The 11,684-nt window shown below is 37.5% G+C and overlaps 2 protein-coding genes across 3 annotated transcripts; one reads left to right on the top strand and one right to left on the bottom strand.

Annotated features, from left to right (window-relative positions):
• Nucleotides 1-692: 692 nt before the first annotated feature.
• Nucleotides 693-6,114, top strand: LOC133812223 (extra-large guanine nucleotide-binding protein 1). Its single transcript, XM_062246264.1, has 8 exons — nucleotides 693-2,525; nucleotides 2,632-2,769; nucleotides 2,858-2,962; nucleotides 3,067-3,252; nucleotides 3,417-3,597; nucleotides 3,752-3,993; nucleotides 4,628-4,785; nucleotides 5,123-6,114. Exons 1-8 carry the CDS (start codon nucleotides 1,179-1,181, stop codon nucleotides 5,712-5,714), a joined length of 2,949 nt encoding a protein of 982 aa, XP_062102248.1. The 5' UTR covers nucleotides 693-1,178; the 3' UTR covers nucleotides 5,715-6,114.
• Nucleotides 6,115-6,328: 214 nt separating this feature from the next.
• LOC133812239 (protein root UVB sensitive 4) lies at nucleotides 6,329-9,799 on the bottom strand. 2 transcript variants are annotated; one of them, XM_062246265.1, is made up of 10 exons: nucleotides 9,113-9,798; nucleotides 8,836-8,982; nucleotides 8,443-8,589; nucleotides 8,127-8,189; nucleotides 7,957-8,033; nucleotides 7,659-7,764; nucleotides 7,316-7,418; nucleotides 7,073-7,224; nucleotides 6,905-6,970; nucleotides 6,329-6,772 (listed from the first exon to the last, which is right to left on the bottom strand). In XM_062246265.1, the coding sequence occupies exons 1-10, from the start codon at nucleotides 9,575-9,577 to the stop codon at nucleotides 6,533-6,535; spliced, it is 1,566 nt and encodes a 521-aa protein (XP_062102249.1). In that variant the 5' UTR covers nucleotides 9,578-9,798; the 3' UTR covers nucleotides 6,329-6,532. The 2 variants fall into 2 exon arrangements, with proteins under 2 accessions (XP_062102249.1, XP_062102250.1); XM_062246266.1 differs by lacking the exon at nucleotides 8,443-8,589 and having other exon boundaries at nucleotides 9,113-9,799.
• Nucleotides 9,800-11,684: the final 1,885 nt, after the last annotated feature.

Raw genomic sequence — 11,684 nt, 5'->3', positions numbered from 1 at the left:
ATAATACCCAATTGTAATTTTCATCCAAAAGAAACAAAAAGTTGCCCAACTTATCCTACAAACTTGTCCAAAAAAAAAAAAAAAACTTATCCTACAAACGAAACGATACGTCGTTGTATTCTAAACGACATCCATTTCAGTTGCGACGTCAGGAGCCTAATTGTAATTGCCCAGCTTATCTTATCTAAACTACATCACCTCTTATCTCAATTTATAACGACATGTCGTTTTTTTCCTGAACTAAAGTCGGTTAGTCAATTATAATGAGGTACTGGAATGGAGTACGCAACAAAGAGAGAATCCCAGTTTCTGAGTCTTCACGCTAACTGAAAATACGAGTCCACACACGATAATCACCCAAACCAAGTGGAATCAGATTCCACGTAGAGACAATTCATTGGCTGTGCCAAGATATAAGTTAACAAAATAAAAATCGTGTAACTAAGCTCACATGCGGTCAGAACTATTTTCTAGCAGTAAAGCCCATGTGTTCTTTGCCGATACCGTTATCCGCATCTGAAAAGACAAAAATACCCCTAACTGGACCCCACTTAGCTCCTTCTGGTCCCACCCTATCATCTTTTTCTCCAACAACCATCCAAAAAAGAGGTAATTAAAAAAAAAAATTTAAAAATTTGGTGAAAAAAAAGTGTAAAAGATTCCAATCCAAACCCAGCTGCTTTTTATTTTTTAATTTTTAATTTTTTTAATGTGTTCTTGTCTTTTTCTTCAATCTCCAACACTTTCCCAACACATTTTCTTTCTTCCCAAACACCAAAAAACTGTTGTTCCTCTCTCTAGCTTTTGGATTTCCCCAATACTTTGTCTCTCCTGATATTTCAAAATCCATTCCCTCATTCTCCACTGAAAATTTTGGTTTTTCTTTGTTGGCCATTTTCGATTTCAATTCCTCGAATCTCTTTTAGCTCTGTTTTACAATTCACCACTTTTTTTTTTCTTCTTCCATTGCTTTTGCTTTTGAGTTAGCTTAGATTTTTCGCTAATCTGTTGCTTCGTTTTGGATCTTTCTTTCTACTATGAAGGTTATGATTACAGCTCAAACTTAGATGGTCACGTTTTCTGTGTACTGGTCATTATTAGGAATCGGATTTAGCTAGGGTTTGTCTTCATTTCTAGGGTTTTTTTTTGTGTTAATCTGGTCTGAATAAGGAGAGAGAATGCCACCTGAGGAAATGGGAGTTTCCGGAAATAGCGGAGATGGGGTTCAGTACTCGTTCGCTGTCGAGTATCATGGCCCTCCGGTGAACTATGATATTCCTCGAGCCGTTCCCATCAACGTTGAGCGGATTCCTATGGCGGCCGTCGTTTCACAGGTACCTTTGTCCGATACGTTATCGTTGCCGGTGGTTCAACCGGTATTGGCTCCGGCTTCTTTGAGAAAGCCCTTTTCGAAAGAGCTTGAACAGTTGGGTTCTTCTACAACTACAGTTTCTCCTACTTCTGTGATCGCCTTCGAGCGTAGTGGCGAAGAAGATGCCGGCGATTCGGCTTCGTCAAAAGAGTTGGAATTGGGGTCCGGAGCTACCGTTTCTCCGAATTCTGTGAATGGATTCGAGGAGAGAGCAACGGAGAATCGTGATGATGGTGGTTGCGTGATGTCAGGTGAGTTGAGTAGTTCAGGTGCTTTAGAGTTTTCAAATGGGCATTTTGGGTCTGGGGAGTTGTCGGACGAGGCTAATAGGTCGATGAGAGTATTGGGTTCCTCTTCCATTAGTCATGGCCACTCTCAGGACTTGTTAGCTGGCGCTGGGAGCTCCAGCACCATAGATTTTTCGGATAGTTTTGATAAATCGCGGGGATCTTCTAGAGTTTTGAGGGCTTCGAGTGGTAGAGGGGAGAGTTTAGACATGAATGATTTAAATCAACCGGATTGGGCCTCGTCTGAGTCGGTATTGAGTTTGGATTATCCGTCTTCTCGGGTTTCTTCCATAAAGGCTGCGGATTGTAACAACGTTTCGAGTTCGGATGGAAGACGGCCTCAAGTGGTGACATTTCGTGATATTGAATCTGATGACGATGCTGTTGATGAAGAATTTAGCAAGGATGAACCTAATATTGTTCCAGCCAGGAGAGAACCTCTAACGAAGGGGAAGAAAGGCTCGTGTTATAGATGTTTCAAGGGAAATCGATTTACGGAAAAGGAGGTCTGCATTGTTTGTGATGCAAAGTATTGTAGTAGTTGTGTGCTTAGAGCCATGGGATCAATGCCAGAGGGTCGGAAATGTGTTACTTGTATTGGGTATTCCATTGAAGAATCAAAGAGAGGGAATTTGGGAAAGTGCTCTCGGATGCTCAAACGACTTCTGAATGATTTAGAGGTTAGGCAGATAATGAAAGCTGAGAAGTTTTGTGAAGCAAATCAGCTACCACCCGAGTATGTTTGTGTGAATGGTAAACCTCTTTGTCACGAGGAGCTGGTTTTACTGCAAACTTGTCAAAATCCACCAAAGAAGTTAAAACCAGGAAACTATTGGTATGATAAAGTGTCTGGTCTTTGGGGAAAGGTGAATATGGTGCTTTTGAGGAATTTATTACATCTGCTGCTCAAAATTTGTCACATCATCAAATTTAATTTTTTTTCTATTTTTCTTTTTTGGGTGATTTTAACAGGAGGGACAGAAGCCTTCCAAAGTAATCAGTCCACATCTTAATGTTGGAGGTCCAATTCTACCAGAAGCAAGCAATGGAAACACTCAAGTTTTCATAAATGGCCGGGAAATTACGAAAGTAGAGCTTAGAATGTTGCAGGTGAAAGTTATTCCAGCCTTCCTTAATTGTTTTTTATTTATTTAATTGATGTGCAAAAACTTATGAACTATTTTGTTGAAAATTGCAGTTGGCAGGAGTGCAATGTGCTGGTAATCCACATTTCTGGGTGAATGATGATGGGTCATACCAAGAAGAGGGACAGAAGAATACAAAAGGATATATATGGGGCAAGGTAATTGTCTGAGTAAACATGTTTCTTTTCTTGTTGTTCTTTATGAGGAGATGCACATCATTATTAGATATTAATGTTTGCTTGATCTTTTAATTCCTTTTCAGGCTGGAACAAAGCTTGTCTGTGCTGTCTTGTCACTGCCAGTCCCTTCCAAATCCTTTAATTCTTCTGAAGAGCCGCTGACCAGTCTTTCTAGCAGAGCTGTTCCTGACTACCTTGAGCAAAGAACACTTCAGAAGATTCTTTTAGTTGGTTATAATGGATCTGGGACGAGTACTATATTTAAGCAGGTACTTGATTTATAGCAAACTGATCTCTGAACTTCTTATGCTTGGTGTTCTTGTTATGTTAGGATTATGTATTTATATGGAATCAGACAGCAGAACTAACTAAAACATTTGGGCACCTCTAATTTGTAAGTTATAAACTTACCTGTTTTTTCTTCTTTTTCAAGGCTAAGATTCTATACAAAGATATTCCTTTTCCGGAGGATGAGCGAGAAAATATCAAGCTGAGGATCCAGAGCAATGCTTATGGCTATCTTGGTATACTTCTTGAGGGCCGTGAGCGTTTTGAAGATGAATGTTTGGCTGAGATGAGGAAGAAACGGTCTTCTTGTGGAACAGACTCTGTTGGTAGGTTATCTTATTTGTTTTTAGCTTCCATCTTTCCTTTGAGTACTCGTGTTCCCAGTTTTCAAACACTCCCTCGTTCCAGACATACAACTATAGATAGTTGGAATCTGGTAAATCACAAACGCATCTGAATTGAGTTTCTGTTTGGTAACAGGAAATTCTGACGAAAGTGATGATAAAACTCTGTACTCAATTGGCCCAAGGCTGAAATCATTCTCTGATTGGCTTCTCAAGACTATGGTCTCAGGCAATCTTGAAGCCATTTTTCCAGCTGCATCCCGTGAATATGCACCATTAGTAGAGGAGTTATGGAATGACGCAGCAATTCAAGCCACATACAAACGGAGAAATGAACTTGAAATGCTACCTAGTGTAGCAAGTTACTTCTTGGAGCGGGTGAGATCATGTTTTGTCATTTGTGCATTACTTTTTCTTCTTGTTAAGTAATTATTCTTTAAAGCTATACTATTTACTAGTAGCTACCTTCTGGTTAAATGTAATAGACTTGAAGGTTTGCAATTTATATGTTAGGGCTAGATTTAGTTTTAAGGATGCAAAAAAATTAGGAGTGAAAGAACACAAGTTTTCTTGTACGATACTCTCTGTGTAAAGACCAGCAATGGCTTTATGCTTTATGGCTACACTTTAGTGTTACTGTGAAAGGTTGCTTGTTCTTGTCATTTTTCTTTACCCTTCTTGATCCTATCTACGCTGGTTAGTAAAAAGCCAACATGACACTTTATATAAGTGGTCTTAGAACTTAGAAACTTCAACAACATATTTACAAAGGATGGTTGCTTTAGGAATTTATCATTAGCTAAGTTAGGAACTTTAGATAATTTAGCACTTCGAGCACAAAGTTGGATGAATGAATGTTGAGCTAAAGCTAATTGAGATTTGTGTAAGGTTTTCAACATTCGACTCTTGTTCCTTATTATCATTATGATTTTTATGCAAACACATGATCAACTCTATTGCATTGTGTTTTGTTTTTCATGTATCTAATATTAATGTTTTTATTACCTTTCAGGCTGTTGATATTTTAAGAATGGATTACGAACCTTCAGATTTGGATATTCTCTATGCTGAGGGTGTTACTTCATCCAATGGTCTTGCATGTGTTGACTTCTCATTTCCCCATTCATCATCCGAAGATATTGAAGCTGATCAACTTGATTCTTTGACTAGGTTGGTAGTTGGTACCGGTGCATAAAGCATGATAATAGCATGTTTGTGTGTAATATTCTTGAATTTGTTATACATGCAAGTATAAATTCATGTGAATTGTTAGATTGGGCCTGTAGTGGGAGTCGGTAGTAATTCTGTGTGGCAGTGGTACTTTGGTGCTGACCAGCACAATCTTTTAAGTTTGATGTTAATTTGACCATATAACCCAAGAAGTAGATTTATATTTTCCATTTTTCTGATTCCCATAGGGTTCATTGAATCTGCGTAGTTAATGAGTTTCATGTATTCTGTTCTCTTGTTTCTTGTTAACCTTCAATGTAATTGTTTGTTTCTTCAGGTACCAACTTATTAGAGTACATGCCAGAGGGCTTGGAGAAAACTGCAAGTGGTTAGAGATGTTTGAAGATGTTGGGTTGGTCATATTCTGCGTCTCATTAAGTGACTATGATCAATATTCTTCGGATGCGGATGGATCTTTCACTAACAAGATGTTGCTGGCGAAGCGATTCTTTGAGAGCATTGTCACTCATCCAACCTTCGAACATATGGACTTCCTTTTAATACTAAACAAATTTGATTTATTTGAGGAAAAGATAGAACGAGCACCTTTAACTCAGTGTGATTGGTTTAATGATTTTCATCCATTGGTAAGTCGACATCGATCAAACAGCAACAGTAACAGCATCAACCATAGCCCTTCATTAGGCCAGCTTGGTTTCCACCACATTGCTGTGAAATTCAAAAGGCTCTATTCATCTCTAACCGGAAAGAAGTTGTTTGTTTCTCTGGTAAGGGGGCTGCAGCCTACTAGTGTTGATGCATCTCTTAAATATGCAAGAGAGATTTTGAAATGGGATGAAGAGAGAGGCAACTTCAGCTTGAGTGAATACTCAATCTATAGCACCGAGGCAAGCTCCTTTTCTCATTGATGTTTTTAAGTCATAAAAGGCTTGTAAATGATTCCACTTCCCTGTGACATTGATTACTGCCAGTGTAAATATATTGGCTTGTATATGAGCAATAGAAGATTGTTTCTTTTCCCAAACCATTTCAGCTACAAAATCATACTCGGTAGTATCAACATAGTACTGCTTTTGTGCAACCTTGGAGAGAGTTTTAACATGTGGCCGACCACATTGTAACATCAAAATTTAGCAAAATCAGATATATCTTTGTTTTGCCCCATCTTTATGTATTTGTGCAAGCTTTTGAGCACATTGTTTTGTACTAAGATAGAAACGCTTCTGAACAACTCATAGGATGTATCATATCTTCAACACGTTTCTCTTGCAGTTCATTTAGCTCTATGAGAAGAAAATTTGTAGATAATGTGATTCTTAATCCATGAAAGATTTATCATATGGTGATGTGAATCAGTCTTGATGATCGCCACCTTATATCTGTCTCAGCTAATTAATTTGGAACATCAATGCTTCCATTGGTAGCTATGCACTTTGCTTTCTGCACTTACTTTACTAACCAACAAATGCCACTGAGAAAAAGGAAACTCAGTATGATAAACAAGTTGTTTGGGACATGTTGGTAAGAAAAAATTATTGTATATATATTTGATGTAAATATGATACATAGAAATTGTAATCGCGTTCTTTGAGGCTTTTAACAAGTGAAATTACACAATACAGGTTAAGTTAAAAAGAATGGTTAGCTTTTGACACAAGGTTATCCCCAAAATTCTCCTTCACTACAAAAGAGAACCCAGCAAAACCCCAGCAAGTAAAATGCATCTTTAGTCATCTATGAAACTGTATCGATTCTGTTCCTGTGTACTCAATAAAATGTTCTTCATAGTCCATCCCAATCCCTTCATCTGTGCGTTTAGCAAGCACAAATCATCTTGAGCGCGCACCTTGCACTCCTTGAGCAGTTTTAACCATTCATTAAGAACTGATTCGGGTAAATCACTAGCTTCTAAGATTTTCTCCCATCTACTCTTGTTCAAGTGAAGGGCTTTGCGTATATAGCATGCCTACATGACAACATCATCATATGAAACTTCAAATTGAACTTATAAAAACAGAAGCTGAAGATGTTATCTTCTTTCAGAGAAAACAACCATGTTGTACATTTTTTTTCCTTTTAAAAAATAAACATTCCTTACCTGTAACAAACCCATGATAACATTGCCAGTGGTAGCTCCCTCTCGCAAACAAATAATAATACCTTGCTATAATTCGCCAGCAAGTAACATGGAAACTTGGTGAGAACAAATAGTGTCACAGACACAATATTGCAACAACTTGGGTTAAACATCCATTAATGTACTCACCTGCACTCTTCTTGGCATTCTAGAGTGAAAGGTCTCCATCGATATGAAGTAATACTCTGCACTACTCAAAGATTGCATTGCCACCATTGACATTTTTGAAAAGTGGTCCTTGGGATTTAGGCACCCAATTCTGATGGGCCACAGATCTTTACCTGAAACAGGCCTTAGTCTTTGGTTTTAAGATTCAAAATTGACTTTGTAATAGCACAAAACTAAATGAGAAATTTATGGATGAGACCTCACCTTTGGTCCACGGGAAATCAATCCCTTCCAGTTTACTCACTTCTGCAGGTGAAGGCACATATCCTGATTCAACCCACGTATTTAGTATAACCTCAAGCCTATCCTGGACACAGAATTGCGAAAGTAAGACCTCGAATTGGATACTTTTAACACCAAAATGATGAAGATAAATAAAACGAGTCATATATACATCATTACTTGTAACCAACAATATTCGAATCCACTAGATATGTGTCTACAAAAATAAGGTTCCTAGCTCTCTTAAGAGTGCAAAAATTTCATCAGTTCAATCTTCCACATATATAAAATAGAATCTGAACAAAAAGCCTGCATGCTGACTCACCTTGGTTAAGGTTTGCAGATGGACATGCTTAAGCTCTTGATAAATTCCGAAAAGGTCAATCGCCGAGAATATTGGGTATACAATAAAGGGCAAACCTGCTTGCAATCTTGCACAGTACTCACACTTTTAGAAAACTTGCAATAAAAATTTAATCTATTGTGGAACGTATGTATATAAGTCGAAAGCCTTAAAATAGTTAAGGTACCAAATTGATGAAATTAAATATTAAAAGAAAAACTATAATCTTAACATATATAACCAATTAATTAGACTCCCAAATCAAAGTGAAAAATAAAACCTTTGATTGTTCTTGAACAACACGTTCAAGAATGCAGCAAGCAGAAGGCCAAGGTTATCAAAGCACACAGTTTGGATCTGAAACCCATAAAAATAGTTATAACACGCCTCATGGCAAGTTTAGAAAAGAGTCTTATAAAATAACATACTAGAAAAGTTCATATAAATAACCTGTGATTTTGCAGAAACTTCACCTAGGTTATCTGCTAATGCAAAGCTTCGATGAACAGCAGACTGTTTATACAGAGACAACATTAAGACTTGCCATAATGTATTAAAAAAATCCAACTTCAAATCAAAAGCAACACAGAGTACAGCTTGGTGTTCCTTAAGAGTAATATTCATCACATCACTAAAAGAAACATAAACTTTCCCACCAATATTATACAATGGAAACAATTATACCATTCACAATAAAGATTCAAATATATCAGAGTTGATGTTCTAGTAAAATAGATATGTAATTTATTAGGTAACGAATCCTTACACCAGTAGCTAATACGCAAGCCAGACTTATTTGTTTGGCAATGTTGGCTATAGATGCAAGAAGCAAGAAGTACTTCGGAAATAAAGGAGTCAGCAACTCAACTCCAATACCTAAAGTGAAGAGAACAGAAGTGGAGAACCTAACCCTCTTCAAAAGAAGATATCATATGTTAGAAGTCTAGTATTACAATCTAAATCAAACACTTTATAAAGTTTCTAATTCGCAGCTCTAACAATTACTAATAACAACATATCTACATTAGTATTCTAGAATATAATTATTTGTTTGGTTTAAACTTTAAACACCAAAATACAGTGTTAGTACTTGAAAATAAAGAAGTTATAAACATATTCTAAGTATTCCGATCAAACTTAAAAAGATTCGAATTCATACCTTCAAATTGGTATCGAAAGCAGATGCTAGGCTAGCAGTGTAGATGCATCTACTAAGTCGTCCAAGTCCATCTTTCAGGACCCAATTCAAAGCAGCAGCTGATGGCAATGAGCGAGAGTACCCAATTCCAATGGCCCGAAACATTGCCTATCAACACATTCTCAAATAGCATATGAACCAACATTTTTTACACTAATAATTAAGAAAGCTTTTCTTTGAAAAAAAAAAAAAAACTAAACTTTGAACTATATATATTATATATATGTACGTATATTACCTGAGTGGCAAGAACCTGGAGGGCTGAGCTGAAAATGCGGTGCAAGCACTTCCATTTGACATATTCTATATAATTTTTACTAACTTTTTTCGGAATCAAGAAATCCCGAATGGCCAAACTACAAACTCTACCCAAGTTACGAAGTCCATCGTCAAAGTCAAAGGAGAAGGACGTAGAACCACCGTCAACACCGACCAACTGCAAATTATTCCCATCCCATAAGTACCTAGAAACACTACCTGAGCTGTGAATGGCCACCGGAAGCCGACCCGATTCTCTGCTGACGCTTTCCTCTGGTTCGCAACCGTAATCTATGGAAGTTCTCAAAGAGCTGGCTATTGTGAGGATTCTTAAGCAGGTTTTGGGAGGAACGAATATCTGGGTTTTCAATTGGGGCTGTTGAATTGTCGTCCATGGATAAGGAAGATGGTTAAAATTGGAAGGTGGGTGGAGAAAGGATTGCATGAGAATGGTAAAGCTGCGGTGGAATTTTCCCGCCAAAATACCAAGCCCAAGGCCCTGGTCTGCAAGGGTTTAGGGTTTTTGGAGCTTTGAATAGTGGAATGGAAGGCTTCTGCGTTGTTCTTGTGTTGTGTTGTGTGTACGTTTGGAGGAAATTATTCACGTTCAGTCACTGCTACGTCGTCGTTTCGTTTTCTAATCCTTGTCTATTGTTTTAGTGCCTACTGAGAATTGTTATACAAAATTAAAATATATTAAAATGCTAAGAATAAAATGTTGCTACGTATAAATATTGAAAAATTCATATCAGAAACTTCCACTCGTAACTTAAGAATGTAAATGGGGCGGGTTGGTCTCGCCCCGACCTGCTAAGATTGTGTTCCACCTTGCCCCGATAAGAGTTCTAAAGCAGATCGAGCTAGACACGCCTCGGATGAGTCGGGTGGGTCATACCGGACTAGATTTACAAAATAATGAGAAGGCAATGCTCATCACTATGGCTAGGAAGAGCAGTTAAAAAAAAGTTATGAAAATACAAATTCACATAACTCTATCTCTATTTTCAGTTAAATATAATTCTCAACGTCAGAATAAAGTAGTGAAAAAGTGTAGTCAAATCGAAACACCGTATTCTCAAGTCTCAACTAGATACTTCTATTCTATCAATTAGGAGTGTGTATGGTGTGGTTTGAGCGGTTTGAACACTTTTTAATACACCACGTCACAAATACGGTGTATTAGCTAGAACACACCATGCGGTGTGATTTCGTTGCACCAAACCGACCAAACCAAACCATTTTTTGCAGTGTGGTTTGGGCGGTTTTCCACGGTGTGTTAAAAAATATGTGTGAGATAGAGAGGTGATAGGGAGGAGGCGCAAATGAGATGAGAGAGGAAGGAGTTGTTATCGTGTATGATGTGTTAGAGAATAAGGTTATACCCTAATTTAAGTGGACTCCTAGTTTTAGATTGGGTTACTAAAAAATAGTATATATATAAAGTTTAATTTTTTTTAACATATTTGTAAGTATACGGTGCGCGGTTTGGCTAAGATACAAACCATACCTAACCATTTCACTTTTGACACCGCGGTTTACAATGTAGTGTGGTGCGGTGCGGTCAGTCACCGCGGTTTGCACCCCTACTATCAATAGTCACCAAAACAAAGAAAACTTCTTTCTAAAGATTAAACTAAAATGTCACTAATCTATTATTTGGGCTTTTCATATTCTCAAACTTGTGAACACTCAATTCAAATTAGAACAATAATAAGATCCCACACAACCTGAGACCAAATAATTCATTAGCCAACGATATCATCGGATCAAACAACATAATTAAACAGAGTTAACTGGGAAATAAGTTGACCCAGAAAACTACATAATATCAAAAAGGAAAAGTAAGAGACACCCCATTAATTTTCAGCACTTTAAATCATTTGTATATATACATTTGATTTCTTTTTCAGAACATTGATCGGTGATTCAGTGAAGTACTAAACTTTTAAAAAACCTATTTTCTGAAAGATTAATTAAAACTCAAAAGAAAGAACAAGCAAGTGGGTACGACAGCTTTAGACCTTCTCTTCTTCACTCAACTCTATATTCACAGATCTTCACAAGACAAAAAATTAGCAATAAAGAGAATGTGGGATTAGAGAGTCGGCACGACAAAAGGGTCTCTGAGGAAATAAACAAAGGAAATAAAGAAAAGAGAAGCACATTTCAAAAAAGAAAAAGAGAAGAGATAGCACGAGAGAAAGAAATGTTTAAAAACTAATAGGGGCGGGTCACTACCCGAGCCTCTCCAAAAAATAGCGGGGCGGGGCGGGGCGGGGCGGGGCGGGGCGGGGCGGGGCGGGAGTGTAACGCTCTAGATAGCCAAGACCGTTACATTGTGTGTTTTATATAGTGTTAGACTCTCTGAACGAGTCTCTTGGTCATAAACGTGTAACCAAACGTGATTAACGGTTTTAGGGTTAAAAAATTTGGTCAAAATGAATAATCATTTCATTAAAATATTTACGTTCATACATGGGATCCCAAAATAACGTTTAAAAGGCTAATTACAATTCAAAAGTTACAACTAGCCGACCTAAGCGGCAAAATAA

This window comes from Humulus lupulus, chromosome 1 (assembly GCF_963169125.1).
Source record: "Humulus lupulus chromosome 1, drHumLupu1.1, whole genome shotgun sequence".
NCBI lineage: Eukaryota > Viridiplantae > Streptophyta > Magnoliopsida > Rosales > Cannabaceae > Humulus > Humulus lupulus.
This window is presented reverse-complemented; position numbering and strand designations above follow the sequence as displayed.